Below are 18301 nucleotides of genomic sequence, written 5' to 3'. Positions count from 1 at the left end.
ATTACTAAACGGGTTCACCAATAGGCGGAAGCCATTGAGTCCATCCCGTTGGCAAGGTTTGGTAACGCTCATAGTGACTTCCTCTATGCTGCCCCGTCTGTCAGTGCCCATGAGCAACCCCGTTCTTTAATCAAATGCAGAGCCGGTTCTGTTCAGCATCAAATTGGAGAACTTTCTGCAATTCTTAAAATGAAAAACTACGACACTTCTGAGAGATTTCAAGAGGAAATAAAATGTTTCAACATCTATTTAACGGCTGTCACTCCATGTCAAACAGAACAAAGGTGGGGATTCCCCCTCTTTTGTGGTTTCCTGGTTGCCTGGACAGAACCATATTGTTTTTCTGATAACGTATGGGCCGAAGCCACGCTTTGACTTCAAATCCCCCAGTCGGTGCCAAAGATGTTGATGGCTCCTGCAACAATAACAGATCTGCTTTAAACTGCCTCTTCCTGTGATTGCAGAGCAGTGTGGACATATAAGGGCAAACAAGACACAGACTGCTGGGAGGAGGAGCAGCAGGAGGAAGCGGGGATATCCCAGGGAGCAGCCTCGGGTGTTTGGAAAACGTATTGGCAGAGAGATAGACATGGACATAGAAAATAAATAATGAAGTTATGAAACCCTTCCTTTGAAGAAGTGCCTTAGGGAAAGCAGTGGGCCTCCAACATGGTGCTGGGTGGAGTGGGAGGAAGAAGAAGAAGAAGAAGAAGAAGAAGAAGAAGAAGAAGAAGAAGAAGAAGAAGAAGAAGAAGGAAGTGGGGGGACTATTTACACTACAAACATGAATACAAAGAGGAGAGAGGGACAGTTGACCTAAATCTCACGAACCACAAAATCATAAAGATCCTTTGACCTCCATATTCTCTCAGGGTGGTAAACAACCGGGTATTGAGAAAATATTCACATGAATACCAAACTGGGTGCTTATACCTCAAAACCCAGGATAAAATAACCTTAACTATTTACACTACAAACATGAATAAAACTTTAAAAGCAGTTAGCTAATGCTTCATAAAGTGGCAGTGTATTACCAACATATACAATTGATACTGTCAAGAATATGCAATGCCTTGGTTTCCAGTAAATACAAACATGTATTCATTATAACACTAAAGCACCTTTATCTCTATCCAATGTTTTTGTTGTATCTTTTTATTCAGTCATTAATTTAAGTGCAATATATTTTTATATATTTGTATATATATATATATATATGTTGCTATTTGTATACAAGAGCTATGTGATGTTCGAGATGGTCTGACATCAAAACCATGATCAGTCTCCTAGCCAGCATGTGATTATGTTTGTTTCTTCCAACTATACAATATATGTGCGAATAAATTATTAGGCTCATATTTATAATATATATATATATATATATATATATATATATATATATATATATATATATATTTATTATTATTTACACTATGTATCTTGGGCAAAAAGATTTCCTTTGGGATAATTAACATTCTATTAAACCTTATCTCTAAATAATTATTCACCACAACACTATTGTAGTCTTTTTTTTTTGTCTGAGCTCTTTTACACCCTGATCATGAAGAAATGATATTTGACTCCAGCTGCCAACCAAACTCTCCAGCAGAATCCAACACCTGCAACAAAAACCTTGTGGTGAGTTTAGAGAAGATTGACGTTTTGACAGACCCCCCCCCCCCCAAAAAAAAGTTATTCATTTGGATATCAACACACAGAGGAATTGTCTCTATGTGGTGGTCATATGTAACCACATGGAAGTTGTGTTTATATTCAAATTGTAGTAATTGACTGGATTTTGTTTTATTTCTCCAGAGTGATATCAATGTAGTTACTTTTTTTTTTTTAATTTTACCTTAAAGTCTGAGGATGCTATTTATAAACATAAAAATACTTTTTTTTTTTAAAAATCAGTGATTCTTTCTTAGAATTTGCCTTATGGGACATTTTACAATAAAAGGTTTAACAGGCTCATATTTATAATATAAAGTCTGAGGATGCTATTTTTAAACATAAAAATACTTTTTTTAAAATGAAAAAAAAAAAAATCAGTGATTCTTTCTTAGAATTTGCCTTATTTTTAGGTTTGCTCATATATATAATTATTGTTTGTATTTTACAGATTATTTTATGTTAAAAAAAAAAAGATAAGAAATCCTTTATTCATTCACAATAAAATTTATAGAGTTAAAGTCTTATGTAAAGACATATGTAAAAATTATTAAAAAATAGAAAAATAAATGTAAAATTTTACAAAAAAATATCAAGTATTATAAATAAGCAATAAAAACATTAGAAAAATTTTACAATAATTGAAGTTAAAGTCTGAGGATGCTATTTATATAAACATAAAAATACTTTTTTTTTTAAAAATCAGTGATTCTTTCTTAGAATTTGCCTGCCATTTATGGTTATGGGACATTTTACAATAAAAGGTTTAACAGGCTCATATTTATAATATGGTCGATTTTTGTTGTTTGTATTTTATTTTATGTTATTAATTCATAAGATAAGACTTTATAGTCCCACAGGGAAATTTCATGTAGAGTTAAAGTGCACACAAGAGACATAGTAAAGAAAGACAAAAAAATGTAAAAATTAAAATTTCATGTTAACAAATGTTAATTCATGTGTTATTAATTATGTTATTAATTCATGTGACATATTTATAATATTTTTTTTTTTTAAATTTTACCTTAAAGTCTGAGGATGCTATTTATAAAAACATAAAAATAAAATTTTTTTTTTTAAAAATCAGTGATTCTTTCTTAGAATTTGCCTTATGGGACATTTTACAATAAAAGGTTTAACAGGCTCATATTTATAATATGGTCGATTTTTGTTGTTTGTACTTTTATTTTATGTTATTAATTCATGTGACAGACCCCCCCCCCACCCCCACACCACACACACACACACACATATTTACACACACACACACACACACACACACACACACACACACACAGTGACGTCACACACAGGGAATGCAGTGAGGAGCGTCGCTGCTGCTGAAGGCCTCAGGATCCGTCACAAAGTAGGTTAACGACGCTGAATCTGAACAGAAAGTCGTCTCGGTGGTGACTTTATTTGGCGGTGACAGACGCATGAAGGGCTGCAGGTTGCGTTTGTCAGGCTGGTTTTCTTTCTTTGTCGGTTATTTCATTGTTTGCTCATCGGCTTGTGGAAGTTCGCCTGCAGGGAGCAAGGCACGAATGCAAAACAGGACAGCAAACAAGTAAACAACCCTGCTATTAAAGTTAATGATGTTAATTACCCCTCATTATGGAGTGGTTATATTACTAAAGTGGTATGTTTTACACACATGTGACGCACAAAAGACAGATTTGGACAAATCGTGCAGTCAGTGTCTCTCAGGTTTTCCTCTGTGCAGAAAGAATAGGTGGAAAAACAAGAAAACACACCCAATGCGACGTGTCTGTGTTGTTTTCACCACATTGCATGTTCTTGTTTTGTAGATGAGACTGAAGGGGAGAGGAGAGACACTGTGAAGGAGCTGTTAAAGGTAGGATGTCTTAATTAAGGTGGTTAATGTTGATCAGATATGTTTGTATTGGTATATTTTTATTTAATATTCTTTTATATATATATATATATGTGTATATACTTAGAAGTGAATCTTGTTGTCTTCCCTTTTTGTTCAATTTAACCAGCACACATCTCTATTAAGCTGCATTGTGTGAAATATGTTAAGCAAACCAGAGCCTTCAAAATAAAAGAGTACAATTTGTTACAGAATAACAATATGTATAACTTTAATATAATATGCACATGGGGAAAAGCGTGGATTCAATGTGCAATTTTGCATTTTCTAATATCTATTGCATTATTATTTTTTTGTGTGTGTTTTTGAAACTTTCAAGGTATGGTGTTTTATTTTGAATTTCATTAAAAAAACACCGGATGTTGTCTTTGTTTACTCTCACATGCTTGACTCTTGTGACTGTCATTAACTTTGACATTTCATGGGCTTGCTACGACTTCTTTTGCATCCAGGAAGAGGTCCAGACATAGACAATAGGTGGACAAATGCACAAGCTTTATGTTTTTTATTTATTTATTATAATTTAATTAAAACTCAGTGATGAAACTGTTGACATTGTTTTCCTGGCCCAGCCATCCTCGGATTTGACTGTGTGCTCATCCGGATTCAGAGGCTTAGGTTAAATCAAGTGGGTTGTGGGAGTGTTTGGTCACTCTTTCCTCCACATGGTCAGTGTGATGCTGAGCCTGCATGGTTTAATTGTATCTACAGCAACTCCATGGATAGAAATAATCAAAGAATACAAGTCAAAAACAAACCAAAAGGCTTAAAAGCATTGTTTTTTTTTTTTTTTTTTTTTTTTTTTACTGTATGTCTACATCATCTGCTCATCCATCATTATAATCCTCTTACCAGCAAGGATTTGTGACAGCGACACCACCCTCATTCAATCAGTCTGAGTGGGCTGTTAGATTCTCCACACCGACAATACCCATTTGTTTGGGCTTGTCCTTGTGCTTGCAATCTATTTAAGCATTGCCAATCACACTGTGGCTTTCCAAAAAAAAAAAAAAAAAAAAAAAAAAAAGAGGATACAACAGTACATTCTTCTTTTATGCAATGAGAATTGATAATTCATCAGTTTCTCCATAAAATGCTAAATGTAATGCCAGCTGTCCACCAGAGGTTACCAGAGCACAAAGGGATATCTTGAATTGTCTTTCTTAGTCTAAACCCCAGTATTATTTAGTTTAGAAAGATATATTGGTTATTCAGTATAAAAAAATGACTAGACAGCACTAACTTATTAAGCTAACCTCTTTCTTGTTATGTCATTTTTTACACTGTATCATGTCTATCAATGTATTTCCTCAACGATCAGCGTCTTAATGAAGGTCCTTCGGTGCAAGTCAGCACTTTGTCGGCTCAGCTGTGTGCTGCAGCGTTGTTAATTATCCCACAGATAATACATAATATATTGTTATGAGCCAGGTGTTCACGTGTATACAGACAAATATCATTACACAACATTTCCTGTCCTGTTTTTGTCTCCGCTTCATTTGGAAATCAATGATAGCAGTGTGTAAACACCCAAAGACAATAACCATTGTGGCGGATAACAGACGAAGGGTAACCACGGATTTGCACCTGTTTGTGTTTGTGTGTCTGTGTACCAGTTTGTGTGCTGGAGAGCTTCTGCACGAGTGTGTGTGTTTCAATAAGCGTAAAAAAAACCACACACGTTTTAGAGCAATGTGCGAGCCTGCTGGAAATCCCCGAGCCGATCAGATTGGCTTCTCTTTTCCTGCTCCTCAGCTCAAAGACTATTGTTGTATCCGTGTGTCCCCGTTGCCAGAGGAAGTTGTGAAGCATCCCTTAGTTTCCATTGGTTACCAGTGACATAAACACACACAGCAGCCACAGCTGTGCTCAAGCAAATTATGGATGGAAGATGAAAATCATGCATACTCATATTAGGGAAAGTCAATATTGAGGAATAAATGTCACATTACAATACAAACTATAAATGTAACAACATGAGGGCAATATTTTCCTTTTCTCTTTTCCACCTCAGAACCCTGCCATGTCCGGTCCCACCTGGCTCCCACCGAGGACTCTGGATAGCCCCGAGCGAGCCGCCCCCAGATGTCTCACTCTGCTGGGTCAGCAATCTACCGAGCCCCCAATAAGAAGGGGACGTCCGACTTCTGGCCTAAATATGGCCACTACGACCAGAACGGAGGAGGAGGAGGTGGAGGAGGAGGAGGAGGAGGTGGTGGTGGTGGTGGTGGTGGTGGGATGGCCAACAGGTACATGGCAACTGGACCCACAGGTGAGAATACCACTATTCACATACTGGTGTCACTAATCACTAATCGGATTCAAATAAATACATTGATAGCATCTATTTATTTACTTAAAAATGTGTTCAGCTTTTGGTAGGATTTACTCCACCTTATCCAAACTGGACAAACATTTACAAGGTTCCTTACAGTTACAGCAGTGTATTTTCATTAGTCTAAATGTGTATTCTCATATTCTCTTATGTCCAAGCCCTCAATACATTCAATCTATCGATCATATTAATGAAATACCAGCCCTCTGAAATTGTCTTTTTTCTTTTTAAAGTATTTATTTATTTGCGGTGGGATTTGTTTATTGATAACTGTCCTCTAACCTAAAGGTGGGCCCGTTCATCATTCGTCTGGCGATCACTATTACCCCCCTCCCCATGGTCCCAAAGAAGACCGCAACTGGAGCCCTCACATGGACAGTTACGAGCTGATGGTGGGTTCATTTTTTACGTAGCATTTTTGTCGATTTAAAAAAATATATATTTTAAGTCGAGCAATGTTTTGCAAACTGTCCTTAACTACCGACATGTTCGTTATGTTGTTAGCACCGTGGTGGTCCTGAAAAGCCAGCCAACTATCACTCCAAAATCGACGCTGATATCGACTCCCTCACCAGTATGCTCGCAGATCTGGACAGCAACCCGCAGGACGCCAGCACACAAGTAGGACAAAACACTTCATTAATTGAGACTAAATGGAAAACAGTATTTGAGAATTCACACATTAGCGTCATATTTTCATAATCACCCTACCCTCAGTACTTAATTGTGTTCATTTCCTGACTCCCCACAGCTGTACGACAATGTGCCTTACAACAAGTACCTCTCAGGGGATCACTACAAGCCTGCTCACCAGAGTGCAGGACCTCCTCAGGGTCGGCCATCCATGGGCTACCCCCCTCACCCCCAGAGCCAATACCACCAGGCCCCCCGCTACGCCGGCGAGCACCAGTCCCCTCAGTACTCCACCTCCCACCAGCAGGACTACTACTCCCCCTCTTCGACCCCTAAGCCGTACCCTCAGCCCGTCCCGGCCTCCTACACCACTGCCTCCACCCCCACGGGGCCGAGGTTCAGCGTCCAGGTCAAGACGGCTCAGCCAGTCACCTACTCTCAGACGGGGAGGCAGGCCGAACAGGCCTACACGCCACCCCCTCCTCGCCAGCACGTGTCGCGGCCCCCACCACAGACAAGTCCGCAGGGCTGGTACCCTCCACATCCCGGATCACAAGCTCAGGAGATGCACTCTGAGGTGGTGTACAAGGGGAGCAGCTCAGGACCCGGAGGACGAGTGAACCAGGTCCCCCAGTCCAAGAGAGGGATGGAGAATCATCAAACAGGGTCGGGGGCTGCACTGAGTCCTGCTTATCAGTCCAGCAAGGTAGAGACACATATACATCTCTAGTCTGTTTTAAGTGTTTATGTGAGCTTGAATTGAAAAGCCTCCCAAGAATTCAAAACATACACAAAATATCCATCAGGCTGGGTATCATTTGACCATTTTTGAATACTAGGGCCAGTATGATAAATGTGTTTTTCAATGAAATAGTCCTTTTTCAATACCTTTCTTTGAAAAGAAGTCAACTGGCTTTTCTACAAAACAGTTTTAATCCAACAGAAGCAGTCAAACATTTCAAATATGATAAAAGTGAACACAAGCACCCGTACTGGAACATAACATTTAAATGAATTAATATCTGAAAATGATGAGTCCGACCAAATGTTGATTGTACAAACCCATCTATAAATATCATAAATATGGTAGATATCAAATTGACCATGCCATTGAATGAGTTTGTTATTTAAGGGATGATTTCTGATCTTTGTTTGTGTCCTCTTTTCTTCCAGCAGGGTATGGCAACACCCCGGCCTGAGGAAGAACTGGATCGACTTACCAAGAAGTTGGTATATGATATGAACCACCCCCCTGTGGAGGACTATTTTGGTACATCCACTACTCGTTACATTAATGACTTGTGACTAACTGAAACCTACATTGTGACATTTAAAATAAATGCACTTTATATGGACTTTCAGGCCGCTGTGCGCGGTGCGGTGACAACGTGGTCGGTGACGGCAGCGGCTGCATCGCCATGGAGCAGGTGTTCCACGTCGAGTGCTTCACATGCATCACCTGCCACGCCCGTCTCCGGGGGCAACCCTTCTACGCCCTCGACAAGAAGAGTTACTGTGAGAGCTGTTACATTGTAAGCAAAGCACTAATTCCATCTCTCAATACTATAAATACATTTATATTTATGTCCTGGTTTATCGTACTTTCTCTTCCCTGTTCTGATCCAAACACCTGTTTCTACTTTTCTTGTCAGAGTACGTTAGAGCGCTGTTCAAAGTGCTCCAAGCCCATCCTGGACCGTATCCTGCGGGCCATGGGGAAGGCCTACCACCCTCGCTGTTTCACGTGTGTGGTTTGTAACTGCTGCTTGGACGGGGTGCCCTTCACCGTAGATGCCACCTCTCAGATACACTGCATCGATGACTTTCATAGGTATAAACGCCATGATGTTATTCCTCATTTTACCCTCTCTGAGCTGAGATATAAAGAGAAGTGACATATCCACTAACTGTAAATGCTGATGCTTGTTCTCCCTGACAGGAAGTACGCTCCTCGTTGTTCGGTTTGCGGTGAGCCCATCATGCCTGAACAGGGCCAGGAGGAGACCGTGAGGATTGTAGCTCTGGACCGCAGCTTCCATGTTAACTGTTACATCTGTGAGGTGGGTCGACCGGACAAGATTATATAACACAACGTAACATAAACATCAGGAGTTGTTGATTTATAACTTCTTATTTGATAGCTTTGAGAGTTTAAAGTTCGTCTAAGTTGAAGAATGAAAGACATTAAATGTGAAACACCAATGTGCTACAGTTTTAACAAAGTCGTTGGACGTTACAGGAGTCACATTTATTCATAAAATGCTAAATAAAATCTTCATTACTGCAGTTCACTATTGAGCTTTGAACAGCTTAATTAGAGTATCTGTAGCTCTTTTAAATTATTCAGCTACTTTAAGTTAGTAAGCCTCTGATTTGAATGCAACCTTCATACAGAAATCTTAAATTTGCCAGAAGAATTAAGGATTAAAAACCATATTCTCTACAATAAAGTGGTGGTTTAGAGTTCCCCTTTGCTGGATTCATGACAGTTTTATATATTTATTAACGGGATGAGTCCACATGAGGGTGTTTATTTAATGTGTCCGTCTCCATCAGGAATGTGGTCTCCTGCTGTCCTCTGAAGGGGAGGGTCGAGGCTGTTACCCGCTGGACGGCCACATCTTGTGTAAGAGCTGCAGCGCGTGCCGCATCCAGGACCTCTCGGCCAAAATCTCCACTGACTGCTAACAATCCGCTCAGCATTCTCGTGAATCCACATAATACGCATTATTGATGGTTGCAGACAGGACATGCCCCTGTGAGGTGCTTTTTTTTTTCTCTCTCCGTTGCTCTATGACATAAACTTTGCTACAGTTCCCTCTGTTGGTATCCGGCTGTAATTTTGTTTGCAGAGGAACATTTTCCTGAAATGGAGCAAACACCTTTCATTCTGATGTCCTACTATGTTTTCTTTCTTTTATCATTTTGGTACACAGCTGCCCCATTTTTCAGCTTTAGTTCAACATTAGTATGACAGTGGCCTGACCTGCAGGCAGCTTGGGCTCCACTTACCATTTCCTCGGTACTGCTAAACTATTAGCTTGCACATTATTAAAATAAAACTGGCAAAGACGATGAAAGTATGGAAGGATATCACAGATTAAGACCTTTTTTAAAAAAAAAGAGGGTTTGTTTTGCAGCTTAAATAATAATTAGGCTTGCCTAAACTATCTTAACGATGAGACCTGTACATTTGTAAAACACTAAACGTCAAAGATTCAGAACTGCCTCAAAACAAACATATTAAAAAGCACATAATGCAACAACTGTGACTGTACATAACTGGCCGGTTTGGTTTGACAATGAAACTGCCTTTAGTGCAGTGAATCTTTGCAGAGAAGTAGCCTCATAGCAGGAGAAATGTAGACGAAAAGGAATGTGTAGTTAACCTTACAAACAAGCCGCTTTTTTTTTTTTTCTCCCTTTTAGCTTTTATTAAATGCTAGTACAATATTTGCTAGAACAAATCTCTCATTCATCATTACAACATCATGTTTAGTTGTTTAATCAGAGCTCATAACAGGATTGTTGCCATTTTTTTTCATCCAGAATAACATTTTTGAATGTCTACGAAACACAGTCTTTTGTTTAACACTTTGTTGTTGGTTGATACTTGACTGTTACATTGAAGACGATGGTGCAATGAAGTCAAATGCTTTCTTCTGTCTTAGGAAAACGGGGTGTTGGGTCACTTTTGTGGCTTGAAAGCATCCTATTGTTTTTGAAGTTTGAGCCTCATGTGAAACGTTTGTACACGTGTCATTTGGAGGAATTATGAAACTAAAGTTATACTCAATTGAAACTATTTTGGGTAAATGGATTTACTTAAATACTTTTACATACCGGTTATTCTTTATATTTGACAAAATGTGATGTAATTTTTACCCAAAAAACACTGATGGTGATTTTGAAATACAGCTCTTCACTTGTGGATTTGATGTTTTTGTTCATTCTTGCACTCATGTGGGCGAGTTGCTATTCTCTGAGACTTTGGAGCTTCAGTATTTGTTATGATTTGTGTTTAACCTGTTGTCTTTCCGTCCTGATTATGTATTTGTTCAACTTAAAGGGCTAGAACTTTGAAAGCCTTTTCTCAAGGATGTCATTCAGTTTCATAATCATTTTTGTCTGTGATCTCTGCTTTTTCATTTGTTGATCATGCTAAAACGCTTCCGCTTCATTTTTCGTCTCTTGTTAATTTATTTACTGCATTAATCTGCTTTTTGTCATCAAGGCTATCATTTTATTCATGCTCAGAAGTGTCATTTTTTTTAAAATCCCAACCCATGCCAACTCTTGTGTTATTCTCCTCAAATCACATCATTTTGATTTAGTTACACTCAATCATTTATCATCCTTACTGTGTGTTCAGTTTGAAATGCTGTGACTTGGAGCTTGTAGATCAAAGCCTGAGGCAGTGCAGCAGACCTCTGTCCACCGGTGACTTCATACGGAGAAGAAAGGCCATTTTTTACAGACTAAACAGGTTGATGAAGTAGGAATGGCAGTTACATAAACGGGAGAGCACGTTGAACACACGGGTGGATTTTTCTCCTAATATACAGGTTGTAGTAACATAATTAATTATTAAAATGTCATCAAATGAATTGTTTTGTTTGTCACTTCTTATACAAATACATCTCAAAACTTAAAAGGGTACTTCACTTTTGATTTTTACACTTTAAGTTCTGTTTTTCTTATATTCATGTCTTCAGATTACCGAGAGGGTATGACAAAATATGCAATTAAGTTGCATTATGGGAAATGTAGGCTCCAGTGTTTTAGGAGGCTTAACTTGAGACTAAAAGTCAGGATATCTCAGACCTTCTTGCTTAAATTCTAATGATTCTTGTTTAAAATCTATCTTTAGTAAGTCTACACACTTTGCGGAAATGCAATACAATCACTAGAATACCTTTTAAGACACACAAAAAATCAAACATACTCTTTTAAATCAGAAAAAAAAGTATTGTAGACATTGTGTACATCCCTGCAACATCATTACAGTTAGTACAATTACCAAAACACCTGTATGTTTGGCATCTTGCAATAAATGATCCAGTTACAACAAAGTGAGCAAACATGGATGAATTAATCCTTAAAAAGTACATTTAAAAAACAAAAGTACTTTTTTTTGTTGTTTATTAACACGAGGTGAACGTTTTCCAGAAGAAGTTGCGACAGCCTGCCTTCCGCTCTCTTTGGGTGAGGGGGAGATGTCGCCGCATCACCCTCTCCCTGACTCCCTCCTGCTCCTCCAGCTCGGGGAGCATCTCGTCTCCTCTCGCTGCCATCAGCTCCGACACAAACTTCAGCAAGAGCAAGTAAGCAAGATCCTAAAGGAGGATAGAAAAGGAACTAAATATACATTTCATACGCCAGCTGTTAAATGCTCAACTCTTTCCTGATTTCATGGCTATAATTCTACTGTAATAATTGCTGCTGTTATTATAAGTAGTCTTATTATATGAATCATTTATGTCATATACATTGAATGTGTTGTATCTCTGTTATGCTGCTCATTCTGTACACATGACATCTATTGCATTCTGTCCATCCTGGGAGAAGGATCCCTCCTCTGTCGTTCTCCCAGAGGTTTCTTCCTTTTTTCTCCCTGTTAAAGGGGTTTTTAGGGGAGTTTTTCCTGTGCCGATGTGAGGGAAGGACAGAGGATGTGAGGGTGTAAGGACAGAGGAGGTGAGGGTGTAAGGACAGAGGATGTGAGGGTGTAAGGACAGAGGAGGTGAGGGTCTAAGGACAGAGGATGTGAGGGTCTAAGGACAGAGGAGGTGAGGGTCTAAGGACAGAGGATGTGATAAGGACAGAGGATGTGAGGGTGGAAGGACAGAGGATGTGAGGGTATAAGGACAGAGGATGTGAGGGTGTAAGGACAGAGGATGTGAGGGTGTAAGGACAGAGGATGTGAGGGTCTAAGGACAGAGGATGTGAGGGTGTAAGGACAGAGGAGGAGGACAGGGATGTAAGGACAGAGGATGTGAGGGTGTAAGGACAGAGGATGTGAGGGTGTAAGGACAGAGGATGTGAGGGTGTAAGGAGGGTCTAAGAGGATGTGAGGGTCTAAGGACAGAGGATGTGAGGGTGTAAGGACAGAGGATGTGAGGGTGTAAGGACAGAGGATGTGAGGGTGTGAGGGTCTAAGGACAGAGGATGTGAGGGTGTAAGGACAGAGGATGTGAGGGTCTAAGGACAGAGGAGGGTGAGGGGTAAGGACAGAGGATGTGAGGGTGTAAGGACAGAGGATGTGAGGGTCTAAGGACAGAGGATGTGAGGGTCTAAGGACAGAGGATGTATCATGGGTACAGATTGTAAAGCCCTCTGAGGCAAATTTGTAATTTGTGATTCTGGGCTATACAAAATAAACTGAATTGAAATTGAATTGAATTGATTCCAGCCATTTAAATATTTGCAATATTAAACCCACTCACCTTGTCGTTTGCGAGGTCTGCTCTCAGCGTCAGCATTTCTCTGCGTGGAGCACCGCTGACCACCAGCAGCGCAGAGGAAATCAAGGCCACAAGAAGAACCTGCACCTGAGAGCGAAGCATCTCCACCTGAAACAGCAAACAGATGAACTCTTATGTTCTCTTCTCAACGCCGCCAAGAGTCCAAAATATAGAACAGATCAGAAAGCGGGACGCTGGAAGAGCTGAATTATCGCTGTTTCGGAAGGATGTGCTGAGCTGATAAATAGGCCTCTTCATCTTCAAATCCTCCTCATCCTCAGGCCAACAAAAGGATGTGATTGGTGGAGAAGAATAGCAGTGAAGGAACGAGGAGGTGTGTGGTGAACAGAAGTGTGTCACCGGACAGGATAAGGTCATCATTAACCACGACGACAACAACAACGTCGACAAAACTGCTCCTGTAACACGTCCAACAAAACTTTAAAGATCTGACGTTAGTTACTTACTAACTTTACATTTGAAATATTAACATTCACAACTCAAACAAATGACTTTCTGTCAGTGTTGATTAGCTACAGCAGCTTGGTCGGTGCCCTGAACTCAACGTGAGGCCTTCATGCTGTGCAGATTTGTTAATGACACAATGTGACTCAAATGTTAATGAGGCTGCTGACCAGGCCGACACTCTGCCACCCTTTAATGCAGTCACTTTGAGTCAGTGGAGAGTAAACACAGAGAACATCTAAATGTCAGACTGCAAACAAAACACTTGATGTAAGTGTTTGGTCGAGAGGGGGAAACTAATTTGAAATTATACACATTTAAAAGAAGGCATCACTTATTTAATATCTTTCTCCTTTTTCCTTGAAGACATTCCGGCCAAGAGAATCAACCAATGATGAGGAGTAGAATTTTCACATCTCATTCTTTAAATACATACTGACCTTTCTCTCACCACGGGCCTGTCACTGATTACTCAGTGTTTAATTGTGACATAATGTGACTTTAAGTAACATTTTTCAGAGTAGTCAAGATGTCGTGACCGCAGGCGTCCAGCTGAGCTGCTCCCGAAGAAAAAGGAGAGGGGTCCAACAGTGTGATGATCTCACAAATCACACCTCCCAACGCCTCCACACCTGCGGCTACATGACATAAAATAGTGTCAATGTGCCAGCAGTTTGTCAGGGTTAATTAAACATCTTCACCTAGGGTTGACAAGAAGTATTTCCTCCTGTTGATTTGCATTTAACTCACATAATTCATTAATTTCTGGATTTTATTCTAGACCTACATTTCAACGGGCAGGAAATAACCTTGGCAGACTAATAACATTACAGTAACGTCTTTGCAATACACAGTTTCATACAAATACAAGTGAACGATTGAAAGCTTGAATCAGGTGACAAGACGAGATCTAAACTCTTCTTTGCCTTCTTCTGATCTCAGTTTGTCTTGTGATTTGTGCAGTGTTCACAGGATTTTTCACTAGCAAAATGACAATGGATGCATTGTATTCACACCCAACTGTTGCTGAGCAACAACTGAGTTAATGTTATCTGAATGTGAAGAAAGTTATTCTGTAAAAATCAATTAGGAAAAAAGAAAAGAGGTCCTCATGGATTGTTTTACAGCCAATTTGTTTGGGTGTTTGTGAAACTGAAAAACTGAGATGCTCTGATGAATGGACATTGATATTGCTGATCATAACTACTTTATATACTGTTGGGTTGTTACATTTACAGCAGTGCCTCATATTCTATTTAGCTTACGAAGTAGAAGAAATTTCACAATAAAATACTTCATCCAACTGAAAATCTTAAAATTCTGAAGATGCATGGTTCAAGCAGGGAATAAACAAACTGTTGTCTGAAAAGAAAAGTAGTAACTCAAGCTGTCAGGCAAATGTAGTGGAGCAAAATGGGAAATATTAGCCTGTGAGATGTAGTCAAGTAGAAGAATAAAACTGCTTAAAATTGGTAATACTGCAATAAAAGCCTAAACAGTTTGTAGCATACAGTATTATTATATTCCTTTATTGATCCCCATGGGGGAAATTCGAGTGTTGCAGCAGCTCAACTACACAGACACAGACAATAAATACACATACTATACAACTACACAGACAATAAATACACATACTATACAACTACACAGACAATAAATACACATACTATACAACTACACAGACAATAAATACACATACTATACAACTACACAGACAATAAATACACATACTATACAACTACACAGACAATAAATACACATACTATACAACTACACAGACAATAAATACACATACTATACAACTACACAGACAATAAATACACATACTATACAACTACACAGACAATAAATACACATACTATACAACTACACAGACAATAAATACACATACTATACAACTACACAGACAATAAATACACATACTATACAACTACACAGACAATAAATACACATACTATACAACTACACAGACAATAAATACACATACTATACAACTACACAGACAATAAATACACATACTATACAACTACACAGACAATAAATACACATACTATACAACTACACAGACAATAAAACATACTATACATAGTATACAACTACACAGACAATAAATACACATACTATACAACTACACAGACAATAAATACACATACTATACAACTACACAGACAATAAATACACATACTATACAACTACACAGACAATAAATACACATACTATACAACTACACAGACAATAAATACACATACTATACAACAAAATAAAGACAATAGAACAAAAATAAGATAAAAAAGAATAAAAATAAATAAAATGTACAGTATATCACTGGTCAGCATGTTGACAGACTGTGGTTTGTTGTACAGTCTGATGGCAGTGGGCACAAATGAGTGGGTACTTGAGATATATTCCACCACTGAGTCATTTCAAGGTAGAAAGGTTATAGTTTGTGGACAAATATGAGATAAGTATTCTATCATAATCTTAACACTAAACATTTGGGCTATCTGCCAACTGGAACTGGAAGTGGAAGTGTATTTACGTCAGTGACACAGTTTGTCCACTGGGTGTCGCTGTGAGACTGTGTTCTAACCAAAGCCTGACTTCACTCAACACTAAATGAAATGATCTGTGCGAGTATTCGTTCATCAACTTTTTAGGTGAATTATGAGCCGTGTTCACAAAGATGAACACTAAAGAAAACGGAAGTGTGTGTGCAAATTAGTTTCTATTTCACATGCGAGTCAGTCAAAATGGCGAACACTTTTCACAGCCTTCAAACTCAACTCAGTCTACATTTAGTCATAAAAAAACAAAACATGAAAGTACGTTTGCATATGTATTGTGGGTGAGTTCCAAAGTGAAATATGAAATGCATTGTTTATAATTGCAGCCTCCTGCACAGACTCATGTTGCTTGTTTCCAGTGTGCTGCTGCTGCTGGCCTCACCTTTCTGCATGACCTCTGCAGGGCCCACAGGTGAGAGCAGCTCAGCTAGTAGTTATGATCAGCAATATCAATGTCCATTCATCAGAGCATCTCAGTTTTTCAGCAAAGAGTTGTACCATAAAGATAAAATGCCTGTGTCATAATACATAAGGGTGAACTCTGGAGGGCCCTTCAGGAGACTCTAGGGGGCCTCTAGGCAATAAGTGGATATTACTTTAGCCATTGTTTTTCTTTCAATTTAATATATTACCTGCCCATGCACAGAGTTTTATATGTCAGGGGAAATACTTTCATAACCGTTAGAGAGCTCCTGTCTGAGAGGATATAGAGGACATAGAGGTCTGCAATACAGTGTGGAACAAGATGTAGAACAATACTGTTTGCTGCAGTACATGTATTCTATTGCCTCCATTTAAATTCCCTATGCCTGTATAGAGCAGATTGATGTGGCTGAAATAAGTACAATTTTTACCGCAGTAATATTACTTTTTTTTTATGATATCAATTATGGCTTTATAATACTGCAAATGATTAATAATTCAAAATGACACATAAAGTCATCAAATTTAAGTGCAAGGCAATTAATTGTGTCCCACTGCAATGCAACCACCAAACCAGTGTATTTACAGAGGTAATACAAAACATAATAGTAACTGTTTTAGAATCTTTTTTACGTGAATATGCATATCATTTTCATATGATCATGATACAACTCCACAGAAAGTGTTCAATGTTAAATTCTTGCCCAGCCCTACTGCACTTTTTTTTTTTTATGATAAATGGTCCAAGGTACGCTGAAACATCTGAATTACCTTATTTCATGTGTGCATCTTCAAATTCTTCAAACAACCCTTTTACGAAATACCTTTTTGGGGGGAATTAGTTTTAAATTTATGCGATTCTTAATATTTTCAGGAATGTTTCAGACCAAATGTCTCGAGCGTCACTTCTGGCTTTCTGTCAAGTCCAGCTTCCTCGGCCCGAAGATGCGTTTTCACTTTGAAGGTATGTTTCTTTGTCCTTCTTGACAAAATGTGTACCAGAGGAGTTCTTAGTAGATGGAAAAGGGTCTGTTCATGCATCCAATAATAACCTGTTGATGACCTTTTGCTCTTAACCACCAGACCAGCATGGATTCCACCTGTTATCTGATCAGGAGGCCACACTCTGCGGTTACACTGTCTCTATCAACGATGCTGGAGACCTGGTGTTTCGGGCCTCCTTCCTGGCCTGTCACGTCCACAGCAAGGTAGATTTGTCTCCATTTTTTTATGCTTTGATATGTCGCAGGATTGAATTCTTCACAGAACAAGTCTTCTGTGTCTCCACTCTCTGCAGAGATTCACTGACTATCACCTGCGTCTCTGGTTTGTGAGCCTGCAGACGGACGGGAAGGTGGCGGCGTTCCCCTTCCAGCTCCACTGTTCACTCCGGGGCCGATGGAGCACCAGAGAGATCGTCTGTGAGGAAAACTACATGGAGGTGAATGACAAACCTGCACAGTTATGTCATCACATCACAGGGAAATATTAATATACATTTTTCCCTTGGACAATCAACACTTGACATGACGAAGGCACTTGCAAATGACAAGGTGGTACAAAATGTAAATCATACTTTTTTTTTCTTTTTACAAAATGTACACTAGCAACGAGGAAGATCTTGGGTAGATAAAAATGAGAATAAATATGAAACAAAATTTAAATGAAACCCTCTAAACTATATAAAAAAAATATGGTTTAAAGTGACATCAAACACTATTACTAAGCTTGTTTACAAGATATTTATCTATAGAAGGAACCATAAAGCTCATCTCTGGATGGATGGATGCGAAAAACCACACTGAATGGAAATCCCATTGACTATTAAAAATAAACTGTGTATATTCTGTGT

At 38.9% G+C, this 18301-nt stretch overlaps 2 protein-coding genes across 2 annotated transcripts; one reads left to right on the top strand and one right to left on the bottom strand.

The window, feature by feature from the left end:
- The first annotated feature begins 3052 nt into the window (after positions 1 to 3052).
- Positions 3053 to 11113, top strand: trip6 (thyroid hormone receptor interactor 6). The gene is given in 12 exon segments (XM_054601020.1): positions 3053 to 3238; positions 3480 to 3526; positions 5580 to 5640; positions 5643 to 5837; positions 6189 to 6292; positions 6405 to 6521; positions 6652 to 7239; positions 7707 to 7803; positions 7896 to 8065; positions 8186 to 8364; positions 8473 to 8593; positions 9090 to 11113. Coding segments are annotated over 10 exon segments (1755 nt in total). The 5' UTR covers positions 3053 to 3238; positions 3480 to 3526; positions 5580 to 5588; the 3' UTR covers positions 9222 to 11113.
- A 564-nt stretch (positions 11114 to 11677) lies between these two features.
- sst5 (somatostatin 5) lies at positions 11678 to 13099 on the bottom strand. Its single transcript, XM_054601024.1, has 2 exons — positions 12980 to 13099; positions 11678 to 11869 (listed from the first exon to the last, which is right to left on the bottom strand). Exons 1-2 carry the CDS (start codon positions 13097 to 13099, stop codon positions 11678 to 11680), a joined length of 312 nt encoding a protein of 103 aa, XP_054456999.1.
- Positions 13100 to 18301: the final 5202 nt, after the last annotated feature.

This window comes from Anoplopoma fimbria, chromosome 7 (assembly GCF_027596085.1).
Source record: "Anoplopoma fimbria isolate UVic2021 breed Golden Eagle Sablefish chromosome 7, Afim_UVic_2022, whole genome shotgun sequence".
NCBI classification, from domain to species: Eukaryota; Metazoa; Chordata; class Actinopteri; order Perciformes; family Anoplopomatidae; genus Anoplopoma; species Anoplopoma fimbria.
Note: the sequence above shows the minus strand (reverse complement) of the source record. Positions and strands in the feature narration are given on the sequence as shown.